Source organism: Xenopus tropicalis, chromosome 1 (genome assembly GCF_000004195.4).
Source record: "Xenopus tropicalis strain Nigerian chromosome 1, UCB_Xtro_10.0, whole genome shotgun sequence".
NCBI classification, from domain to species: Eukaryota; Metazoa; Chordata; class Amphibia; order Anura; family Pipidae; genus Xenopus; species Xenopus tropicalis.
The window spans coordinates 40,691,500-40,716,921 of NC_030677.2; the positions used below are offsets into that span (position 1 = coordinate 40,691,500).

The window sequence follows — 25,422 nt, forward strand, 5'->3', positions numbered from 1 at the left end:
TCAGAAGGGCGGGGCTGTTACGAACGCGTCAGACGTTCCCTGTGGAACAGGCCTGACCAGGAAGTGTTGCTATGCACAACCACCACAGCAGCGCTGAGGCCTCGGCCCGGCTTCCTGCGCGCCATTTTCAAACCGCTCCTCCGCCCGCTGTTCTGTCATCAACTAAGTATTGCCCACTTACCCATAAACCCTGACGAACTGCGTCCGGCCGGAGCAGGGAGAGAGATGAGTGCTTAAGCGGCTTTCCCGGTGTTTCACAGAGCGGAAAGGAGAGATTAATGCTGTGTGTGTAAGTCAATGTAGTTCCCGTAACAAATCGGATCTCTTATAAACTTATGACGTACCCTGGCGTTCTGGGAGTCGCAGCGCAATGGCAGCCAGAGGGTTCTGTGACAGTCCTTCTATGTGTTCTGTCTCGTTGTGAATTATTATTGTCGTATTGTAAGTCTCGGCTTAGCTAATTGCATATTGTCACGTCAGAATTCTCTGCTAACTTATGTTATTATATTGCATAATGTAACATCTGAATGAACCTGATTTTAAGACATTTCAGTGTCCCACAACCGAAATAGTAGCAGGCACTCGGCGAAAACGTCTTAGTTGCTATGGAAATATTAAAGATTTGATGATATTATGGTTGCCAAAAAAATCCTTTGTACTCTTTGCCCTAAACCTGTCAGTCTTTTTCTGTTGGTATCATTAAAGGGATTGAACACCTTTAGGGCAGGGGTACACGGGGAGATTAGTCGCCTCGCAACAAATCTCTGTTGTCACGGGCGACTAATCTCCCTGCAATGCCATCCCACTGGCTTGAATGTAAATCGCCAGTGGGATGGTATACGCGGCGCCAAAATTTGCCGAAGTCGCCCGAAGTTTCATCTCAAAGCAACTTTTGCAAATCGCGGCACCATGTATACCATTCCACCTGCCGGTGGGATGGCATTGTGGGGCAGGGTAGGACTGGGGGGTGAAGGGCCCTGCAGGTGCCGGCCGCGTCCCCTAATTCCCCCCCCCCCCAGGAGCGCCCTCCCCCGAGCACGCGTAATTTAACGTGGCAGGGGGTGCGCCGGCAAGGGTCGGGTCTGGGCTGCCAGGGTCCACTAGAGCTGGGGCCCACTGGGCTTTTTCCCGGTGGCCTAGTCCGACTCTGTTGCGTGTGTCACTGCCCTTAAGTTAACTTTTAGTATGATGTAAAGAGTAATTTTCTGAGTGTGTGCAGTTGGTTTTTATTACTTGTAGTTTTTTTAATTATCTCAATTTATGTTCAGTAGCTATCTGGTTGCTAGGGTCCAAATTACCTTATCAACCAGGGAGTGGTTTGAATAATAAACTTTACTATAAATAGGAGAGGACCTGAATAGAAAAATAAGTTATAAAAAGTAACCATAACAATAAAACTGTAGCTTCACAGAGCAATTGTTTTATGACTGCTGGGTGACCCCCATTTGAAAGCTAAAAGAAGATAGCAAATAATTCATAAACTTAAACTAGTTGAAAAGTTGCTTAGCATTGGCCATTCTATAACATGCTAAAAGTTAACTTAAAGGTGAAGCGCCCCTTTAAAGCGTTTCCTTGTTGTCTTAGGGCACTTAAGTGTTTGATCTCTGCAGTCCTTTCAAGGAAAACTGTGGCTTCCGTATCCACCAGCAGCAACGGTGCCATTCACTTTTATTGAAAATGGACTGAGAGCAACAACTGCATGGGAATTTCTCTGTTTGTGAGTGGTTCCCACTTGAAAGCAATTTACATTGATTTCTTTTAAAATAACTTTTTATTGATTTCATGTTGCTTCAATGTGCAATGTCGTGGACACAGTCTCCAGTGATATTGTTATTCCCATTTGCTATAAGGAGCCTGCTGCAGTGGTTGCTTTTTGGGCTTTTCTCAGCATGTTTCTTGGGTATCCTGATCAATGTATCACATAAGGACAACATGTTCTTTAGAGACAGTAACCAAGTTATATTCTGATTATTGTTCTGGTCACATTTGGAGTGTACCTATGATAAAAACAAAATGCAATTGTGATTTTTTTATAGCTTTTTAATAGGGTATTTGCACCCCTTGTAACCTGTTTATAAAAAGTGCCAGGCAGCAAGAAGACCTTGCTTTAATGATTAATGTTGAAAGGCATAGCTAAAACCCCTAATATTTCTCTGCACACAATATCCAGAAAACCAAACCACCATATAATTAAGCTCCGCTCAGCAGCACAGAAAATGACTCCTTTAATTATTTTCCTATATAACAAAGGATAGTATGCTGGTCAGTTATATGATTATATATTCATATTCTTTATATGCAATGTCTTCTAAGGGTGGTAGTACAAGGAAAGATTTATCACCTGTGGTTAAATCTTACCGTGTGCCATCACCCTAAAAGAGGGAGAGATTTTTAGGCACATAGAAAGGTATTTGCAGTGACAGCAGTGCACCCTTCTCTGATGAATTGCACACACTGATGCAAGGGGACCCTGGAATTACTGTCCATTTAGACCTTGCCATAATTCTGAGGGTCCTTTATCAGATTGCACCAATTGTGCCAAGTGGACAGCATTAATGCCACAAGCAATGTCATTTAAAGACAAATGGAGAGTAAAAAAACTGGCTCAAAACATGAAATTTACCAAAACACATGGTAATTTGCTTCCTTTGTAGTGTATTACTCACAAGTTACAGAACACAACCTGGAATATTTCAGCTCTGGAATTCTGTAATTGGGACGATTTGTCCAAAGAATTCATTTGTTTTGAGGGTGATACTAGTAAGAGGCTATGCCTAAATACACTTTGATAGGTTTATATAGGCATTTTCCATTTGTTTCCAAAGCACTTTGAAAATTTTAAAGAGAAATGTCATTCAGTTGTATATAAAATTAGCTGCAATTCAATGTTACTGTCCCAATACAACATGTGATCTCTGCATTTCAAATACAATGTTAGTTTATTTCTAACAGGCAGTAAATGTAAGCTGTTTTCTCCAGGAAATGATATCTTCATAGAATAATGTTTATATAAAAATATTTTGTTTCTTAAATATATGTATATTATCATTTACCTTTTAGATGTTGTAACTTGGATTCAAAATCGATTTCTGATGTTTTGATTTTTGTCTCTTGTAGAACAAAGTTTGTAAGTGAGTGTTTCACTGTGCAACTGCTATGATGAGTACTGCTGCAGAGAGGAAATTTATTAACCTCAGGAAACGACTGGATCAGCTGGGCTACAAGCAGCCGCTGGGTATAGAATCTTTACCACTAGTTGAAAAACTGTTCAGGTATCTGCTTGTTTGGCTCTTCCTTTTTAGGACATTTTGTTTTCTTGGAAAAAATATTAGTCTCCAGAATTACAGGGTTGAATTAAAAAGCAGAGCAATCAGGAATTCTTCTTCTGAGTAGGTCTCATAAGCAAAATTTGTCCTATATATTTTTTTAAAGACTACACAGAATGTGCTATTTTTTCCAGGACTGGCAAAATCCCCCCTTTTTCTCTTCCTTACATAGTCCAGCATGGCTCTGGTGGCTACCCTATAGTCAAGTTTAAAATCTTTAGTATTTCTTAGATAAAACATTGGATTTCTATAGTTTTTGATATTATTTTTTTTCTAAAGGGGGCAACATAGGAACATTGGTAGGCACCTGTAACACAGATAACAACTGTGTTAGTCATACATTAAATAAGTAAGGTCAGGGTTCCCAGCCTTTTCGACACGTGAGCCACATTAAAATGTTAAAAGGGCTGAGGAGCAACACAAGCAGGAAAAAAGTTCCTGGGGGTGCCAAATAAGGGCTGTGGTTGACTATTTGTAAGCTCAATGTAGTCTGGCAACATACAGGAAGCTCTGTTTGTCAGTACATCTTTTTTTTATGCAATCAAATTTTGCCTTCAAGGCCAGGAATTCAAAAAGAAGCACCTCCATTAATGCCACTGGGAGCAACATCCAAGGGGTTGGTGAGCAAAATGTTGCTCACGAGCCACTGGTTGGGGATCACTAGTCTAGGGGGCACATTTACGAATGCACGAGCGTATTTTCGCCGATTTTTTCGGGCGTCTGCATGACTTTTTCGGATGTTTGCACGAAAAAATCGGAAAGGTTTTACCGCTGTTTACAATTGTTCGGTACGAAGATTTTGTGACTTTCGGATCGCCAATACGATATTATTGTGACTAATATGATTTTTTCGTAAGCATTTTTGTGATATTTGCGATCTTACGAAATTTTCGTTTCCAATACGATTTTTTCCCATTTGTGATTCGGATTCATGGATTAGTAAATGTGCCCCTAGGTGTTGACTCGTGAACAAATTATGGTGAAGAGCATATTTAACAGGGAGTGAAATAGAACATGCCAGGCACAAATTTCACAGATTTTTTTTTATTTTCGAAGGATTTTTGTATTACAGAGATAATACCTCATTCCCGTTACTCCCTGCCCCAGTGGAGCTTCCAATCTAAGGTCCATATCACACTGACAAGCTGCATGGTCAGTTTTATCAGGAGCCAGTTAACCTGCTTGTATGTTTTTAAAGTGTTCAGGAAACCAGTGTACTCTGAGAAAACCCACTCTACCATGGGTAAAATAAAAATCTGATGCAGATAGTGCTTTAGGTGGAGTCGAACCTGGGACACAAATGCTGCAAATAAGCAGTGCTAACCACTACACTGCTCAGAGCAAATTCATTTAACCCTTTGATAATTATGACACTAGACATCCTTTAAAATATGCCCTCTTTTATACCTGTCCACAGCTATACAACTATAGGTCCTTTTCCGATCTTGCTGTGTTTGCTAAAAAATAAAATTTTTGGGAGAATGGTAGCAGCCTTTGGAAATGAACCAGATGAAAAATAATAGAAATATCCCTTGGAAAAGTTTATTATGTTATCCTGAGATGAATGATATTTTATGTTCCTTTCTCATAAATTAAGCTCCTGCTCTGACTGTTATTTTTCTGCAACTTTTAGTGACCTTGTCCACACAACAGAAAGCTTACGCAATGCAAAGTTAGCTGCTGGCAAGACTGAGAAAGAAAGCAAGAACTTTGACTCTGTGATTGAACCATACAAGGCAGAAAATGCCAGACTTGTCAGGGAAAATAATGAACTGCATCTAGAGCTTTTAAAACTCAAAGAGGAATCTGATCGACACATTAAAGGTAAAAACTTGTGTATTGTTACATACTTTTAACTGAGGTTAAACCTCATACCCAAGATCTTAGGGCCCTTGGCGTTAGTACATTTTCACTGATTTCTATACAGTGCATGGACCTGGCTTCAACAAGCACAGGGAATGCCTGAGAGCAGAGTAAAAGATGGGGCCTGCATACTCTGCTGCCAGGGTACAGGTTAGTTATCAGAATTACTAGTCAATTTGTACAGCCCAGTTTTTATACCTTAATTTTTCCTTTAATTTGATAAGATCAATAGAATGTATTGTCATAGTATTTATTTCCAGGAAAAATGTCTGAAGCTAATTTTCGGTGATTCCTATTAACTAATTTCCATGAGTAATTTCTAGCATTAAATTGATAGACATGTTCCTTTCAATTTAAAGACTTGAAAGCTTCCCTTCGAAAACTTGAACACCAGACAGCTGACCTGAAGTTTCTAAATAACCAGTATGTTCATAAAATCCGTTCAGTGGAAAAGGATGGCAAAGCTAAGTCAGAAAGGATACAGCAACTTCAGGAGAAGAACTTACAGGCAGTTGTTCAAACCCCAGGTCAGTGCAGAAGAGAGTTTGTGCATTCTCTATTGGTATTGATTACTTTTATTTAGTGATTTAACCAAAAAAAACTGCTTTTTGCAAGAATTTCTACATTTAAGAAAAGCTGTTTGAAAAAGATAACATGACATTTTACATGTAGGTGGCAAGAAGAGAACCATCCCCTTTAGGCGTCAACGTATGCAGATTGACCAAACCGTGCCATTATCTGGCATAAGCATTCTTCCTGTACCTCAACCAGAGGATCCTTATGTAGCTGACCTCCTGCAAGTTGCTGACGACAGGTATGTTTCTCACACATCCGTATTGATTTGTAATTACTGTGTGTGTATATTTAATGTATACAAATACTTTTTTTGGTAACTGCATAATTTTGTAAATCATTTGTGGTGTTATAAATTCTAGAATTCAAGAACTTCAGCAGGAAGTGGCAGCTTTAAAGGAAAAACTAGAGATATCTGAAAGAGGAATGAAGAATCTTACTCAACAGGTTTGACTTTAAATAATTTTTTTGTTAATAAATAAAGTGAATGATTGTCCCTATAATTCTTGTTGTTAGATTGTAATAGTGCTATAAAAAGATAGTTCAGCCAAGTTTTACAGACTTGTGAAGAAGTTGTAGCGAGTTGTATTTCTTAAATACTCCAAAATCTTTTCCCCATTTTCAGATTTCCAGGTGCATTATTATAGATATATTTGGCTACAGTCATTGCTGTAAATTGCAGGCATTGGTTTGGAACATAAACATTATTGCTCTTTTGTCCTTGTTAATAATAATAATTAATTGTATAATATTGCTAATATCGACAAAATATCTATACAAAAATCATGTAATATTGTTTCTGCAGCATTTAACATTTGTCCCCTTCAGTAGAGAAAAATGGTCACCCCTAAATACAAATATGTTAATAATCAGATAAGAAACTAAGTGGCTTAGGCAGCTATACAGTTATGTTCATATAGTGAGGTGGGAAAATAACACGGAACAACAATGTTCCAGAGAAACAATGTAAAGAAAAAAAAATGTTCTGAAAAATCTGTCTGTGTGAGAAAAAGACACTGTACATGTTCTTTTGCTTAATTTGTCCTGTAGGTTGATCTGCGAAACCAGGAGGTGGAGCGCTTGCAGTTGGCATTAGATGGTGGGCGTTCTCATGATGTCATTTCTTTAGAAGCCAGATACAGAAGTAATGAAAAGCTTGTTGCCCATTTAAACCTACAGGCAAGTTGATCCTATTAACCATCTCTCTACTATATCATATAATTTAGATTATGATGTTGTGCATGGACTATAGCACTCCAATTTATTTATAACTGAGCAAATGCATAGTTCAGTCAAATCAGTTTATAAAGTGTCAGCCTATTCTGCAGCACTGCATGATAAGAAAAGGGAAAAGGAATGGTGGATAAACAAAAACGTACAGATTACTTGCACGCATACAGAGCAGGAATAACTAGATCCTGGCCTTTGAGCTTATAGTCTAAATAAGGTAAAAGTGTTGGGCAAGTTGCATGGTCAGGAAAGAAATTTGTGAACATTGTCAGGTGGCAGCGTCTTTTAGTGGATAAACTTAATATACAGTACTATAGAAATAAAATGTACTTGTTTGTGCCATTTTCTTTAGATTGAGTACCTTCAGAAAGCAAACAGAGATCTTGAGAAACGTGTTCAGGATCTTTTAGAAACCCGGCACAATGTGACAAGTGAGGTTTTAAATTTGAGCACCAAGAATGAAGAACTGTGTAAAGAGCTCACTGAGATAGACCATCTGGCTCAGCAGCTGGAACGTGACAAAGAGAGGGTATTGGTCACTGCAGATGCTGAAATTGAGGAAGCAAAGGTAAGTTAACAAGATAGTGTGTTGCACGATTTACTTTAATTAATGAATGTGATATACTTCCTGATCAGTTATTTAGGTTTATATGACTTAAGCCCCATGCTAAGGCCTTCTCTTTAACCACACAACACACAATCCCTAATACCGCCCTGTTTGCCCATATTTGTTAATATAATGCAGCATAGCCATTTAACCTGCCTGTTTTCGGAGTGTGGGAGGAAACCCACACAGACATGGAATATTTCACTGTTTCTATGGTTTCCAAATAGTTCATCCAGTTTCCAAATCTTATTTTTTCTTCAGAGTGAAATAACAAGGCTGCAACATGAAATGCATGTACTTGAGAACGCAATATCAAAACTAAAGTCTGTAAGTAATTTGGTTTCCTTTTATTTAAAGACAAACATTTCTGATTAGTAGTAGCAATATTTATAGATATAATATGTGTATAATTTATTATCAGAAACCCATTCTCTAGAAAATGTTAGTAGCAGTGGTTTGCCAAGTTACAGAAAAACGCTGTATCTGGAAAAGCCCAGGAACCCCAGCATTTTGTATAATAGATCTTTTATACCTAATATAATTCTAATTTGTCTCTGTTTCTTTAGGATCTTAGTACATGTGAATTTGAAAAGAACAAATTAGCTGATGAGCTGGAGAAAAGAGCAGATGAAAACCTAAAGCTGGAATCCCTTTTGAACCATGTTGAGCATGAAAAACAGCGGCTTTCAAGTAAAGTTGAGAAGCAGATGGTTACAGGTGTGTCTTATATGGAGAAACTTAACAGCATCAGTGTGCAACTTTCAGATTAACATATTTGCACATTACTTTTTTGTGATTATTCATTTTCTGTTTGCATTAAGCCAAAAATGGCCTTGCTTTGCCCCCAGTTAAATGTTTGTATTACACAAAACCTTTTCTCCTTGATAAAGATGTAACTATGTTTTGAAATTTAAAATGCCTCCATTAACAAGCTTGTTGTTTCCAGAGCGAGAGCTTGTGTTGGAAGTCGAGAGAATGAGAACACAATATGGAATCATGCGCAGTGAACGCTCACCATCTCGACTTGACTCATTTGTTAAATCTCTAGAAGAAGAAAGGGATTACTATAAAAGAGAAATGGAAAAACTGGAACGGACTCAGAACTTTAAGTACAGCCTTCTTAGCCATTCAAGACAAGACAGTAACCATTTACATGCCTCACCAGAAAAGGTAAAATAATTTTTTAAGGTTTAAATAATTCATATTTATTTTTAAAGTTTGGTTGTTTTTGTTGCTTTTTGCAAAAAAACAAATTAATAGATTCTAAAGTAAGGGAACAAACTGATACCATTTTGCTTTCTGCTCTAGCTGCTTCTCATGGCTTTATTTTGGTATTTAAAGCTGGCCAGACCCAGCATGCATATTATATTGAAGAGCCTATAGACTTATCAGATGATGACTGCATCATCACCGTTTGAGAAAAACAAATCTGTGTGATAGATATTTGCACAATTCTCAGCCAAAAATGGATGGGTCCCATACACGGCTGGCTTGGTCTGGAAGGACTGAGTTTATTGATTCTTAAAATAGACCCTTCAACACACCTTGCAAAGATGTTGCACCTGGGTCAGTGGGCTGTTTAGGCTTTGCACTGCTGCCTCTGCCAGACTGAGAATCCTGCATGAAATATAAAGTGCGTCGCACAAATGATCCGTGTGCTCCTGTGCCTTGTGGCCTCTGGAGTTTCTTGCCCTGCATTTCTGAATTAGCAAGGTGCAGCACTTTGCACTTCCTTGAATTTCCCACACCTTTCAAGTCCCAGCCGTTTAGCCCATTTTATGCATTTTCTAACTAGCTCCATACATGGCAAACTCCAGTGAATTGTAATGGATCATTATTCCACCATAAATCAATTACAAAATCATTGAAGAGGGAGATTTTTTTTATGGATGGTGCAACTGGCACCTCATACGTGACCATGTAGGTCAAGCTAAATGGCTTGTAGGTTCTTCTTGTAGGTTACCTCTGTGTTTTGTGGACTGAATAAACATTTTAACACTTTGGAGCTGATTAGCCAAGAAAACTTTATTTGGCAGATGATCTTTATCTCTGCATTTGGACTCTTTGATCTGCAAGCAAATCTAATTATTGTGATTCTTAGTTGCTATTTTGCTCTGTGTCCATTCTACCTGTGTATCAGTTCAGTCCAGTTTGGCATACTGCTTTGTTTGCCACATTGGACAAATATTGTGTCTTTTTGTGAATAATGGCAGCTTAAGAATATAGGCAAATGGTGCACTTCTTTATTTCTTATTTGGCTGCCAGGTTCTTTCCTGCTCCATTGCTGTTGGAATTCTGTATTAAGGACCACGCAGGCTATTTTCACTCAAAAATATTTGTTTTCATGTGAATCCTTATCCCATACACAGCAATGAGGGTGATTTTGTGAATGTTTTTTTTTTTTTAAAGATTGTATTTTATTTTGAATGTTTAATAATACAAACAGATAAACAACAGCAAGAAAAGAGAGGGGTGAGGCAAAGGTAACCATTCTAAATGTATGGGATTAAGAGTTTTCCATAATCAAAAATTTTTTAAATCCAACCACATACCCTATATGGCATTGAATTTCTCTGGGCACCGTCTTGCTAAGTAGGTCAGTTTTTGATTGGGAAGGCAGTGGTCCACCAATTTTTGCCAGAATTGTAGGGAAGGAGGATCTAAAGACTTCCAGTGCATTAGATTGGCTTTCTTAGCATAATAAAGCAACTATAGGTAGCAAAGTCTGGAATGAGATCGGAGTTGTCAGTCCTAGCAGACAAAGTTCTGAAAGGAGAATATTTGGGAATGCAAGCTTCTCAATAAGAAACTTTAACACTTTCCCCCACAATCTCTGTTTCATGTTTTCTGGTCCTGCCCGGTGATCCAGAGTGCCTACATCATTTGGGTCGGACACATTATCAAAGATTTTTGCCAGGCAATCGGAGGTCAAGTATACTCTATTTAAGGGGTGCACCTCTTGTCACAACAAGCCATAGGTTCTACATTCGCCACCAGTGACAGTGTCCCCCTAGTGTTTTGATACCCAGCTGTGCCCGCCTGACAATATCTGAGAGAGCATGAAAGTAGGGGAGCTCTTTGTTACGCCAGAGTGGGGTCCGGGGTGACCAAGTCTCAGAAGGACCAAGTTCTAGGTTTTCTGGAAGGCCCGTACTACTGTAACCATGGAGGGTGCAGTGGCATAGTAAGAGGAAATTCCTCGGTAAGGGAGTTTAGAGCTTTAAATGAGCCTGCTGTAGTAGCCTCTAGGACCATGGATGCTTTATTAAAGTGTGGAAAGATCAATGTGGGCAAAACATCCAAAGCTGCATTTTGTGCAACAGCCCAGAACAGTTTATGCTGACTGTCTATTAAAATTGTTAAGCTAACAGTTTAGAATTGAATGTATGATAAGGAATTGGTTTAAATTTGTTGCCAGACTGCCATTTAGAGACTGCCCAGTTTCTATTCTTGTCTCTTTTTATTTTCAGGCTGCTGAATGCAGTTTAGAACTGAGGCGCATTACCAGGGAAAGAGATGATCTTCAAAATATGTTGGGAAAATTTGAAAATCATATGGCTGAGATACAGTCCAATGTTAGAGTGCTGACGGCAGAAAGAGATAAGATCCGTATATTATATGAACAGGTAAAGTCAATAATCATGCTCATTCCCTGTTTTTTCTTGACTTCAGCTAAAATAAAATTGTTTTTATTATGTACAATATTTATAATATAATACATACAGCATATTTATCCAGGGGGCAAATGTCTCTGTTTTTACAGGCACAAAATGAATTGGTTATGTTAAAGAAAGAAATTTCGCCACTCTCCAAAAAGTTGTCTTATCAGAATGAACTGCGCCAAATCGAGGAAGAGCGAGATCTTGCAATCTCTGATCTGCGAAGAGTTACAGATGAAAATGAAGGTCTGAGGAACAAAATCAAGGTTAACCATTTTTTTTATGTATTGTGCTCTACCCTTCAGTGAGCAGTAAATGGGAAAACAACTTTTGATATGTAATCATTTGTGCAGATTAATGGGTAGCCTAAACATAAGCCATTAGCCACAAAATGTTAATAAGTTTATTAGGTTGTACAAGTTATTATTAGATTATGTTTGTGGTTAGTTAATCAACTATTTCCTTATCTTAGAGTATCAACTTGTTGACATAGTTTAGTTACAAATTCTTTCCTGAACAAGTTATCACACCAGCCTAAAGAAAAAAGCCAGGTGTTTATACACTGGCAAATCCACCAAGTTATCTGGGCAAGTGGCCCGTGAGGAGCACATACAAATGTTCTATTGTTCATTTGTTTGGGCCAACAACCCAAATGAGCAGAACCGCTTCACTTCGCCGCTTTCTCTACGCAACAGCCAGCAACATGCATGTTTCAGAAAGATGTGCTTTTTAACCAAATCACAATCTGACATACATCTCTAAACAGTTGGAAAGTATAGTCAGAATCGAATAAACTTCCTAACCAAATCTAGTCATGTATGGCCAGCATAAAAGCTGGACATGTATTTGCTGCAGATAATGATTCAGCTATCCCAGAACAGTATAACTGTTTTGTTTTATCTAGTTTTATTGGTTTCTGATTCCTATTTATTGTTTAGTTTCAGCAGGAAACATTGACCAATGAAGAATCACAGTTTGCACAAAAAAATTCTGAACTTGAGAATTCAATCCGTATGGTAAGTAATTATTTTATTTAAAAAACAGGTTTTAAGTAATATTTGCCAAAAGGAACTGTACCACAGGAGAGCAGCAAGTTAAAACAGACAGTAGTTGGCAGGAAACTATAAACACTAATTTAATTAATTTCCTAAATGTACCAATTTCACTTGCATCACTTTGGGTGAGACTAGAAAATGAGATATAGATTTTACCACTAGGAGGCCAGACAATGGCCCACAGGAACTCGACTCTTCCTTCTGTAACTGTACCTCTTGGCTCAGCTTACAGACCATCAAATCTAATCCTCTTGCGGAAAACCTTGCCAAAGATATTAAATGATAAACATATGAGTCCTTGGTGAAAAATATTTTGGGATCTCCCTACTTGATACGGATATATGTTTATACTTAGAGTTACTGGTTATCAGTTTGCTAGTCCCTAGCACACACTCTTGTTCCAACTTGCTGCTGTAAAACTCGAAAGTTGTTGTTGAAATAAAGATAATAGCTGTAGTGTTCTTGCCTGACAAGTTTTCTATCCTGCTTCGTAGATATCTGTCGCATATTGATCTGACAGGCCTCATTATATGAGCCAATAAGGTGCCCGCCTATTTCGAAGGGCCCAAACTGGCACTTCGTATTAACCTGTGTATACCCATCTTAAAAATTTAAAATATGCTGAATATACCTTTTTAAACGAGAAGGAAAGTCTAATGAAGTGTTAATCTCAAGCTGCAGGCATACCTTCAGTTTTCTCAATAGTGCCCTTAAGTCTCCCCATATTTCACCTGTTGAGATGATCGGAAGCCTCATAGGAAAAAGAAACGCTGAGCTCTGTAAACAAAATTCCCATAATACCATGCTCCTGCACCAAAACCAAGACCCCTTTACAAGCCCAGTTTGTAAGACTATGAGGAAGCTTCCTGCTGTATAGCTCACACATTCCTAAGGGGGGGGAGTTCTTAGCATTCTTATGGGTGGCGGGAGAGAGGAGAGAACTGTGCAGACTCTGGCACAGGAAACCAGAAATACTGTGTTTCTTTTGATAGAGGACTCAGAGAAGCAGTTCTGTGAGTGCTTATGGCTGTATTTACATAGACCTTTCTGATAAAGCTTACTTAGTTTTTACCTTTCCTTCTCCTTTAATATGCTCTGCCATATTTGCCGTTGATGTTAATCATATAACAACTGGCTTTTAAAGAATCCTAATCAAAGGTAAAATCAAGTGAAACAGTATTTCTGTTTTTTTGTTTTTGTTTGTTTTTTTTATTTTAGCTTGAAGCAGAACGGTATGAATTAAAGTCAACCATGTCAAAGCTGAAAGAAAACATAGCTTTACTGGAGAGAGAATCCAAGATAAATTCTACCAATTTATCTCACACTTTGGATGAATCTTCACAGTATAAAGCAGAAATGAATTCCTTAAGGTTTGTATGTATTATGATAAAAAGTCTTCTGCACTATTATGCGTTCTTAATATTTGAATAAGCTGTGAATATTACATTTTTGTAGTGAGTTTTTTTGAATGCTTAAAATATGTGCGCTATAGGCCCACTAATATATGTACACATTTGTGGCACTTGGTCCTGGCTTCATCCCTATTGATAATATAGATATAGTCTTGCTATAATCAAACAAGTCAAGCTTATTTTTCAAGACTTAATTATTTTTTTTAAAGAGAACAACAAAAAAGCCAAAATAAAAAATCTAGAAGACTAATTGCAAAATGTCTCAGAATGTGTCTGTCTACATTGCAATAAAACTTAATTTCTCTTGCCTACATTGGGGAACACAGGCACCATGGGGATGAAGATCCTGCAGCTTGGAGAATGGACACTAAAAGGTTAAAGTAGCTCCTCCTCCTGCTCAGGGCTTCATACCTCCGCCTACTCCCTCTACTTGTCAGTTTATTTTTAGTGTCCTCAGAAGGAGGACGGACGCTAGTGGCAGGGAGCAAGTGGTACAGACTACGGTCCAGTGCCATGCCACATTGGGGCCAATGTTTTCATTTTCTAGTGCCCCACAGCCCAAAACTGCAAGTCCAGTGCCCATTGCCTTCCCGCTCTACGGAGGTCTGCAGGCCGAGCTCCCCGGACACCCCTGTGTGGATGGATCCCGCTCCCAGGAGGCTGCACCACTCCACATAAGACAGGGACACCTACTGGGCAAAAGAGGCTGACGGATAGGGTAAGTATATACACCATCCGATACCCCCCCCCCCCCCCCCCAACCCCGGCCGCCCGTCCCAACCCCCCCCTCCCGCCGCCCGCCGCCACCCCAAGGCATCCCTTGAGGACTTACACTCCCTGCGTGTCCCTGTCACCACCCCTTCCTCCCCTTTGGCGCCCGGTTCAGCAACTCCCTATCGGCACTTTCGCGCGCCTTTCCTCTGCATGCCTTCGGCCCTTCCTGTAGCCGGCGGCCATCTTGGTGGAACGCACTTCCCCTGTGCGTTCCACCGCTATTAACGGCGGCCATCTTGGTGGAACGCACTATGCCTGTGCGTTCCACCGCCTTCAACAGCGTGCCAGTGCGCATGGACGCACGGCGGCCATCTTGGGTACACGTTCGGCGGCCATCTTGGTGGAACGCAATGCGTTCCACCACCTCCACTGCGTTCCACTGCCCCTCTTCTGCTTCCGGCGGCCATCTTGGGACTCCTACACAGCGTGGGGCTCCGATTCTGCCTGCAGAAACGCTGACTTAAGGTAGGACTCCCCTTACACTAACCCTTTTTTCTGGGAAAAAACCAGGGAATTCTGCTTACACTTCCTCTCCCTCCCTTCCACAGCATCCGCTCGCTGGTCCCAGCTGCTGCCTGAAGGGGGAAAAATCTCTCATCTACTACCCCTGCCTACTCCCACCCGCTGCCATGTCTGTCCCCTCGGAGGACACAACAGACCTTAGGCCCCAAGCTCAGGCGCGCACTACCCCACTAGTGGCTTACTTTGCATGTACCACTTGCAAACTAAAATTCACCAATGCTTCTGCGGACCCCATGTGTGCCTCTTGCAGACTGGTCAAGGGCCCTGCGCCCACGCACCACAGCGCATCTCTGCCATCATGCTCAGCGGCAGCCCCGGCTCCCCCACTGAGCACAGACTCAGAGTTAGTCCGCGCCCTAAGCTTGTCCTTGGCAGGACTCCAAAATTTAGCCAGGATTCCCGAGACACTGGACAGAGTCTTGGAACACCTCTCGGCACCCCAGCATATTCCCCCCACTAGGGGAAACAGCTCCAAGCGCCCACCCCCCTCCCCGGAGTCTGTGGAGGAACCAGACGAAAAATCAGAGGAAGAGGGACAGATTAACTCCGGGGAAGATTCGGAGCAGGAAACCGACGCCCCTAGATCACAGAGGGAGGTGGAGGGCCTTATACAGGCTGTACTCGAAGCCTTATGCATCACTGATACTCCAGCCACTTCGGAGCCTAGCAAGAGTATCTTTAAGCGCCAGAAAAAGACCTGCGTTTTCCCAGCCTACGATCAGCTCGATGAAATCGTTAAGGCGCAGTGGAAGACCCCTGATCACAGAGTGCAACTCTCCAAGCGCTTCACCCAGAATTACCCCTTCCCGCAAGACTGTATCGATATGTGGACCTCCCCACCAACCGTAGACCCTCCGGTCTCTCGCCTCTCCAAGACTACCACCATTCCGGTGGCGGATGCGGCCTCTTTCAAGGATCCCATAGACAAGCGTCTGGAAGGCTTCTGCAAGTCCATCTTTACCGCTTCAGGGGCAGCCCTACGGCCCATCTTCGCCACAGCGTGGGTGTCCAAGGCTATGGAGGTATGGGTGGAACAAGTGTCCCAACTGTTAGGATCCGAGGATCCACACACCGAACTACTGCTATCACAAATAGCCGACGCCAACTCATACATCTGTGAGGCAGCATTAGATGCGGCGAAGCTCATCGCCAAAGCCTCAGCACAGTCCATCGCAGCAAGACGTTTTCTGTGGCTCAAGACTTGGTCGGCGGACCTCGCGTCCAAAAGATCTCTGGTCAGCCTCCCCTTCTCAGGAAAACAGCTCTTCGGGGCCGAACTCGATAAGATCATCTCGCAAGCCACGGGGGGAAAGAGTGCGCTGCTTCCACAAAACAGGTCCAAGAGACCCGTATTCAGACGTAGACCATCTTTTCGCCCCTTTCGTCAAGGCCAAAGACAAAAGGCACCACCTAAGGAGCAACAGTCCTCGTCGGGGGGACATTTCCGACCCAGATATCCAGCCAAGCAGGGCACCTCATGGTCCAATAACAAGAACACCTCTAAGTCCTCCCAGGACAAATCCACCTCTGCCTGAAGGGGTGCCCACCCCCGAGGGCATCCCCTTAGGCGGCCGCCTAAGACACTTTCGGGAGGTGTGGCTACACCAGGTTCAAGACCCCTGGATCCTCCAAGTCATATCCGATGGCTACCTAATCGAATTTTCCCAACCCCCTCCCCAACGCTTCTTCCTGTCACGCCTCCCACCTCAGGGACCCAGGCGCTCCGCCTACAAGGAGGTCCTACACAACCTGGTCCTCTCCGGAGTGGTCCACCCGGTCCCAACTTCCGAAAGAGGAAGAGGTTTCTACTCAAACCTCTTCATAGTGCCCAAGAGGGACGGCTCCTATCGCCCGGTTTTAGATCTCAAGGCAGTCAACCAATTCGTCCAAAGACGTCACTTCAAGATGGAATCCGTACAGTCCGTCCTAATGTCCCTAGAGCCGGGAGAATTCATGGCGGTGGTAGACATCAAGGACGCGTACCTACACGTACCGATTCACCCCAACCACCACAGGTTCCTCAGATTCTGTGTGACAGGGGAACATTGGCAGTTCGTGGCCCTTCCATTCGGCCTATCCTCTGCGCCGCGCATCTTCACGAAGATAATGGCAGCAGCCCTGGCAGGCCTCAGACTTCAGGGAATCAAGGTCATCCCATACCTGGACGACCTATTGGTGAGGGCCCCCTCAGAGCTAACAGCCAACCATCACCTCACGATGCTAATCCAGTCGCTGTCCCGTCTGGGGTGGCTGATCAACTACCGGAAGTCGGTCCTCACCCCGGCTCAGAGAGTGGAGTACCTGGGACTCACACTGGACACGGCTGCAAGGAGAGTATTCCTCCCACCAGACAGGGCAACCACCCTTTGCAGAAGGATCTCCACAGTCCAGCAAGCGGACAGCCTACCCTTACGCATCTGCATGCAGACCCTAGGCACAATGGTCTCAGCATTTCCAGCGTTACCCTATGCGCAACTGCACACCAGACCACTCCAGAGACTAATCATCCTACAACAGAGGAAGGACCGGCGGAACCTGGACAGATTAATATCTGTCCCACCACAGGTCAAGGCATCTCTCTCCTGGTGGCGAAGCCCGCCCAGGTTACAGTCAGGGAGTCCCTTCCCAAGCCACGAGTGGACAGTGGTGACAACGGACGCCAGCCTACAGGGCTGGGGAGGGGTACTGGCAGACAAAACGGCCCAGGGACGTTGGGAAAGGGAAGAACGCTCTCTCCCCATCAACATCCTAGAGCTTCGGGCAGTCTTCCTCTCCCTGACGCACTGGACAGGCCTACTAAGAGGCCACCCGATAAGAGTCCAAACAGACAATCAGACGGCGGTGGCCTACATAAATCATCAGGGAGGAACACGCAGCCCAAGAGCCCTCGCAGAGGCACAACGGATCCTGCTATGGGCCGAACAGAACGTCCCGGCGATCTCCGCAGTCCACATCCCAGGAGTAGACAACTGGACAGCAGACTTCCTGAGTCGGCAAACCCTAGATCAGGGAGAGTGGAGCCTCCACCCAGAAGCCTTTCAGGAAATCGTGGCAAGATGGGGCCTACCGGAAGTAGACCTAATGGCATCACGATACAACCGGAAAATACCTCGATTCATAGCAAGAAGCAGGGATCCATTAGCACTGGCGGTAGACGCACTAGTAGTTCCGTGGCCGTTCGAACTGGCATACGTGTTCCCACCCCTGGCCCTCCTGCCCCGGGTCATAAAGAAAATCAGAAGAGAAGGCACCAGCACCATCCTGGTGGCCCCCTATTGGCCACGCCGACCCTGGTTCACAGAAGTGATAGAACTCTCCGCAGACGAACCGCTTCCCCTTCCAGCCAGGAAGGATCTCCTAACGCAGGGTCCATGTGTCCACCCGAATTCACAGCCGCTGGCTTTAACGGCGTGGCTCTTGAGGCCCTAGTCCTATCCAGGGCAGGAGTGCCACGCGAAGCCATACCAACCATGCTGCGAGCAAGAAAGACCGTCTCAGCCCGCATTTACCACAGGATTTGGAAAACATTCATTACGTGGTGTGAGACCAACAGCAGGGACCCGCAGGTCCTGGAAGAGAGCAATCTTCTGATCTTCTTACAAGAGGGACTCCACAAAGGGCTCGCCCTCAGCTCCTTGAAGGTACAGGTATCAGCACTCTCCATCCTATACCAACATCAGCTGGCCCTAAGACCGAACATAAGAACCTTCTTACAGGGCGCCTTGAGGATCGCCCCTCCGTACAGACACCCCATTCCACCTTGGGACCTAAATCTGGTTCTGTCGGCACTACAGGAGGATCCATTCGAACCTCTGGATACCATTCCTCTTCCAACTCTGACAGCCAAGACCGTTTTTCTACTAGCAATCACCTCGGCCAGAAGAGTGTCGGAGCTTTCAGCCCTGTCTTACAAATCTCCGTTCACCATATTCCACGCTGACAAAGTGGTCATGAGGCCAACACCTGACTTCTTGCCGAAGGTGGTTTCAGAGTTCCACCTTAACCAGGACATCGTGGTACCCTCTCTATGCCCCAATCCCAAGAACCATCAGGAGGAGAGACTACACACCCTCGACGTGGTACGCTCGCTTAGGGCATACATAGAGGCAACTAAGAAGGTCAGAAGGGTTGACACACTCTTTGTCATACCGGAAGGCCCCAGAAAGGGTCTGAAGGCCTCCAAGACCACTATAGCCAAATGGATTAGAGCTACCATCCTAAGAGGATATGCGACCAAAGGAAAACCACCGCCCTTCCAGGTACGGGCTCATTCTACACGATCACTAGGCACTTCGTGGGCCATGAGAAATCAGGCATCCGCTGAACAGGTGTGCAGAGCCGCGGTGTGGTCATCATTACATACCTTCTCAAAGTTCTATAAGGTCCACACATTCTCCTCAGCCGAGGCTGGCTTCGGGAGGAAGGTGTTACAGACAGTTATTCCTTGAACCACCAAATAATTAGTGGATGTCCCACCCTCATGGGAATCTTTGGGACGTCCCCATGGTGCCTGTGTTCCCCAATGTAGGCAAGAGAAAGAGAGATTTTTGTACTCACCGTTAAATCTTTTTCTCTTGTCCTACGATTGGGGAACACAGGCCTTCCCTCCCTGTTTTTATTAGCGTTACTACAGTTTAACGGTTAGTTATATCCAGTTAATAGTTCTGGTTGGGGGTCTCCCGGGGGGGGAGCTCCTTCTCCTATAAGGGGTTTTCTCAACACTAGTCTCGGTCCTTCCCTTACTTCTTCGGTACAAAACAAACTGACAAGTAGAGGGAGTAGGCGGGGGTATGAAGCCCTGAGCAGGAGGAGGAGCTACTTTAACCTTTTAGTGTCCATTCTCCAAGCTGCAGGATCTTCATCCCCATGGTGCCTGTGTTCCCCAATCGTAGGACAAGAGAAAAAGATTTAACGGTGAGTACAAAAATCTCTCTTTCACAGTGAGCTATCCCTTTTAATATGATGTGCCAGGGAATACCTCAGCAGGGTCGGACATAAACTTCTTGCTTAGCTTCATGTTTCTTATGCCCCCAATATAAAACAGTAATTTCTAAGTTTTACAGTGGTTAAACGCACAGCGCAGTCAAATTTATGGGGACGGCAACTTATGAATTACATGTAATAAAGATTTTGTTTTCTTTGGTCCTAGGCATTTAAACGAACAATTGCAGAAATCTCTAGATGATCTTCAGCATCGCCTTACTGTAAAATCCAGTGAAGTACAGTTTGCACAGGACGAAATTGCAGCTCTGCAAGAAAATATTGGTAAATCTATTTTTATGTCTGTCCATTTCATGATATCCAATTGATTTGTCCTAATGCTTAGGCTAGCTATTCCTATAAGCCAATGTTCTCCCAAGAATATTTTTGTAATTGTTTAAACTTGGATTTGCTGTTTTATTATAAAGGTTAATTAGTCAGGTCTTCAAAATAGATGGTGCTATTTGTCCATCAACGTTCTTAGTAACCCTTTATTAATGCTAGAAATTAAGTGTTACTTGCAAGGTTTAAGGGCCAGTGACACTAGAAAATGGATGTGTTTGCATAATGTTCTCGTAGATTTTGAATCTTTTGAAATTTCTAAAAGGATTACAAAGTCCAAAAGAATATTTTCAAAGAGAATAGGGCTAATTTTGGAGCATTTTCTCCCATGCTTACAGAGCTACAATTATTCTAAAGGTAATTTAAATTACCTTTAATTACCCCAAATTTGACTTCCAAATGGTCAGTCATCTATTAAAGTAACCCTGTAATGTGCTCTAAGCAGAATGCCAGAATATCCATATTTAATTTTTTTTATTATGAACAAACATGAGTCAAGTAGCAATTATATGTATCACACAAGCAATTGACATGCAGAAAATTAATTTTAATTTGCATTATGATTGTATTCCTACAATATTATTTTCTTATATAATTTAAAAACCTGCCCTTGCAATATTTTTTTTTTTTTTTGTTCTTATTTGCAGATGAATTAACGTCTCAGATATCCAAACAGACTGATGAAATGAATGTGCTCAGAAAGACTGTCTCTGTACTGGATAAGGAGAAGGATAGCCTGCAGGAAGCTGTAGATGATAAAACTGAGAGGATTGCATGTCTAGAAGATAACGTTGCTAATAAAGTAGGTGGTCATTTTCCCTGCCCTTTCTGTGCCAGCTCTTCTACTGTATATTTGGGGAGGAACGCTTGCAAGTGGCACACTATGTTTACCTATGTGATTTTAATACTTGTTTTCTTTTAAGGAAAAAACAATTACCAATTTGAGACTGACACTTTCAGACCTGGAGAGCAGCCTTGAGTAAGTTCATGTTTTTCTCACTTTAAACATAGGCACTTGTGTACACTGATTCAACGTGGCCTGGTTTTCTTTTTACCTGTAGGGAGGAGAGGGCACAGCACCTCAGCAATAATAAAAAAATAAGGAGGTTTTTTTTGTGAATTCAGGTTGCCTGACTGATTATCCTTCAGCCATAGTAAATTGCAAAGTTAGTTCAGTAATTAGCAATAAGGTCTCTGGTGTCGATGAATTATGTTGGTGAGATATACTAGTATATATCTTGGCGTGGGAACGTTTCCAAAAGTAATTCTGGATACATGCCAGTTTGAGCCATTATATACCCAGGGATGAATCCTGGGTGAGTGGGTGTAATAGCTGATCAGAACTAGACATGGTTGTGTAGATGCTGAACTGCCTCTACCTAGTAAATGAAGCTAGGTGCAGTCTGCAATAATTAATTAATATGGGGACCAAGAATTTTAAATGTTACAGTACTTTTTAGCTCAGTAATAAAAATTATGTTTTATCTTCAACCCTGGGGCCTTGGTGAACTGTGTTCTATCTTTCTCTGTATTCAGTCTATTGATCACACATTAGGTGCACTCCTAGAGTTTTCAGGTGCCCAGTAACCGTTTGCTTAATTAGGAAATCATCATATCTATGCTGTTGTAAATAAACTTTTTTTTTTTCACTAAATAGCCAGTTGAAGGACTCTGCTGGTAATAAAGATCGAGAATTAGCAAGTTTACGTCGCCAGCTTGATTCTGTCCAATCTGAACTTACAGAAAATGCAAGGCTGAGGGAAATTAGTCTAAAGGAAAACCGAAGATTGCAAGATGATTTGGCCACAATGGCGAGAGAAGCCCAGGTAGAGTCATCTATGCTTTATAACTTTACTAAATGTCATACAAACACTTACAAAATTTTGTTTTCCAGACTTTAATGCTGAATCTATTGGTTTGTCAATTGCATGTGTTTGGAATATATTATCTGCCTCTGCACCATATATTTCTGTGTATTGTTCCTCTGCAGATGAGGAAGTGCAATAGGATCATCTGCTGGAAATGTGGCTGTACTGTGTATAGCCTTCTGTACAGTCAGAATCCAAACAGGATCAACACATGTATGGCTTTCTTGAGTCTGCTTTACAACAGTTGACCCTCTAAAGCATCTGCTATAACAGTGTATGTAGAGACTGCCCTAGCAAGGCAGTAATTTTAACTGCATAAACATTTACAACTTTTTTCCTCCTTTATTTTTTTTATTAACAGGCAGTTACATTAGAATTAGAAACTGTGATGCACGAGAAAGAAGAACTTAAGTTGAGGGTTCATGGTTACATAGCTGAAGTTTCTAGAATTGAATCTTTAATGGCTTCCAAGGTAAACATTCTAACTTTTTGGGGAACACATCAAAACTATCTGTTTACTCAGATACTGTTCACATGTGCTCTGAATATCTTCAGGTTAACTTATTGACCTGTCTCTATAGGGTTTACCCCAGCATGTCCCCATGGTTCCTGCATCCCTTAAACTGAGTTAGAAAAGTGGATATTTGAAGTCACAATAAAGTTTATCTTTTTCCATAGACCATCTCTTCCTTAGTTGAAATTACTAACCCATGTATTATCTTTAATATGTAGCTTAATATATAAATAATATAAACCAGCGATAAATTCGATACACAAGTTTCAATCCAGCTATTCCCCATAGCCCTTTGTGTTGGTAAATTACTTAGGAGGTAAATACTCTTTGGTTAGTGACCCAAAAGAGCAACTTGGGAAGAAAATATGTGAGAGCTAAAAGCCTCATACACTTCAGATGGAATTTCATGTTTGTGGAATAAATTTAATCTGTAGGGAACGGTAAAACATGCCAACTTATGTTTACCCACTTTATATCTGTGTACCAATTTTATATATTTATACCACCAGGAGCAAGAAAACAGAGATCTTTTGGATCAGTTTAGGCTGGTACATAGTCAAGCAGAGGAGTGGGAATCAAAAGCACAAAATGCAGAGGGTGAGAGCAGCTCAGTAAGACTGGAGTTACTCTCTGTGGATACGGACAGGAGACATCTCCGTGAGAGAGCGGTGCACTTAGAGAATGAAATCCAAGAGGTAAGTCTGCACTCTGAGCTCTAACTAATGATGCACAAGCTGCAAACTGACTGGGAATCAGGTGAGCTGGTCAGTTTTAATATTCGAATTAATCAAATAGTAAAGAATTCTTTCTGCAACTGTTAGTAATGAGGTTTTCTTATAGGGGATCCAAACCCCAAAAAAATTAGTTGGTGTAAACTCATCCAGTGTAGTTCTCTAATTTTCGTTTAATTTCTATTTTAAGTGGTTTCTGATATATTAGCAATTGTAAACCATTGTATAGGATTTGACTGAACATTTTCGATGTCTGTGCACTTCCTCTATTTATTTAACCTTTGGGGTGCTGACTCCCAGTTAAGCAAAAAGCCTGCTATTTGCAATCTAGAAATGTGAAAATGTCAGAACCCGCTAAAATTTGCAATTTAATGTAATTTTCAAAAGTTACATCGTCATTTTGGGTTTTGATCCCCTTTAAACTCCACACAGTTTTAGCTTGAACCCTTTAACATAAAGAGCTCTTTGAAGTATTTTGGAAATGCATAACTGAATTTAGTGCATGGCAGAGGAATAGAATAGTCAGCATCTTGTGCACTTTGAGCTTTTAGTTCTTAATTCTGAGAACAACTGCTGACTTATAATTGTTATTGCAGCATATGAATGCTCATCAAGCATATGAATCCCAGATATCATCAATGGCAAAATCAATCTCCAAACTTGAAGAACAGCTTAGGCATGAACAAAATGAAAAGACGGCCATTTTGGCTGATTTGTCTTCTGTGAGGGAGCTTTGTGTAAAGCTTGATTCTAACAAAGAACATTTCTCCAGGCAGCTGACTATGAGAACCATGGAACACGAGAGGGTGAGTGTAAAAGAGCAAGCGAAGGCAGGCTCTGGTAGTGGCAATATACATAACATTGTTGCAGGACTCTTTAACTGACACTTTAACACTGACACTTTAATGCATTCATTTGTGTACTTACACCACTTGTACTATTGTCACAATAATTCCTTTAGCATACATCTGCAAACACTAGACTGGGTTGGCACTTAAGGTTTTTGATTTATTTGCATCTTTTGAGATTCCACTTTAAACTGCAAGCTGAATGTCAGGGTCACAAACCTCTGCATGTTGTTATCAACATCTTGTCTTGCTAGCTAAGCAGTGGAGGCTGGCTGTGTGCTTAGAGTCATAAGTTTTCTTTTCAGCAGTTTGGCCTCCCTCCCACACCATAGGCATTTCTTGATTCTAATTCTGATTTTCCTTGGGAAGTTCCAACAAGAACAAAACTAATCAGTAGTGCGATTTAACTAACAACCTCCTTAGCTGTGCTTTAAAATCCTTTGGGTGAATATACTTTGGAAGGTACTATATATAAGTTATGGTGGGGGTGGGGGGTGTGTGCTGTGGATCTAATTGTAAAATCTTTATTTTTCATGTAGTTGATTGAATTTCTATTGCCTATTTGCATGAATAAGAAAAGGTTGTCCAGTAATACAATATTGCATACAAAATGTTATTAACACATTACTTTGATTTGTTTGACTTCAGATCCTTGATGAGCTGGAAGATATAAAGTCAGAAGCAGAGCTCTTGAAAAAACAACTAGCTAGTGAGCGGCTCACTATCAAGAATCTGGAAACACTTCTGGCCTCCAACAGAGAAAAGGAGTTCCAAAGCCATCTAACAACCCACGAAAAGGATTCTGAAATTCAGCTTCTGAAGGACAAGCTAACGCTTTCAGAGAGTAAACTGTGAGTGTTCTGCCTTCTGCATGATATCCCTGCGCAGTAAGCACAGCATAGACTATTTGGTTTTATCAACAAAGGCATACCTAACTAATACTTTGTTTGTAACCAACAAAATGGGATGTTCACTGAATTGGAACAGCCCCTGTGAGAAAACAACATTTTTGTTATTTAAGATGTTTAGTTTTGAAGGTACAGACCAGGATCCAGGCTGCTGACAGTTCTTCTGAAGGGACTGCATTCTGCTCAAACAGGAAGTTCACACTGAACTGG

At 41.8% G+C, this 25,422-nt stretch overlaps 1 protein-coding gene across 2 annotated transcripts in view; it reads left to right on the forward strand.

Moving 5' to 3' along the window:
- Positions 1-25,422, forward strand: part of cep135 (centrosomal protein 135kDa) — a 29,867-nt gene continuing 4,445 nt past the window's right edge. Inside the window, exons 1-23 of one of the 2 annotated variants that reach the window (XM_002934671.5) lie at positions 1-289; positions 3,118-3,272; positions 4,960-5,150; positions 5,549-5,716; positions 5,862-6,003; positions 6,125-6,209; positions 6,813-6,941; positions 7,345-7,560; positions 7,861-7,926; positions 8,166-8,316; positions 8,546-8,769; positions 11,070-11,225; positions 11,363-11,524; positions 12,197-12,274; positions 13,532-13,683; positions 20,171-20,286; positions 20,991-21,145; positions 21,267-21,322; positions 22,001-22,169; positions 22,573-22,683; positions 23,235-23,420; positions 24,053-24,262; positions 24,953-25,155. In XM_002934671.5, the coding sequence (XP_002934717.2) occupies positions 3,157-3,272; positions 4,960-5,150; positions 5,549-5,716; positions 5,862-6,003; positions 6,125-6,209; positions 6,813-6,941; positions 7,345-7,560; positions 7,861-7,926; positions 8,166-8,316; positions 8,546-8,769; positions 11,070-11,225; positions 11,363-11,524; positions 12,197-12,274; positions 13,532-13,683; positions 20,171-20,286; positions 20,991-21,145; positions 21,267-21,322; positions 22,001-22,169; positions 22,573-22,683; positions 23,235-23,420; positions 24,053-24,262; positions 24,953-25,155 (3,242 nt within the window). In that variant the 5' untranslated portion in view covers positions 1-289; positions 3,118-3,156. Of the gene's footprint in view, positions 290-374; positions 442-3,117; positions 3,273-4,959; positions 5,151-5,548; positions 5,717-5,861; positions 6,004-6,124; positions 6,210-6,812; positions 6,942-7,344; positions 7,561-7,860; positions 7,927-8,165; positions 8,317-8,545; positions 8,770-11,069; positions 11,226-11,362; positions 11,525-12,196; positions 12,275-13,531; positions 13,684-20,170; positions 20,287-20,990; positions 21,146-21,266; positions 21,323-22,000; positions 22,170-22,572; positions 22,684-23,234; positions 23,421-24,052; positions 24,263-24,952; positions 25,156-25,422 lie in introns of those variants that run through there. The other variant, XM_031895409.1, reaches the window with a different exon arrangement.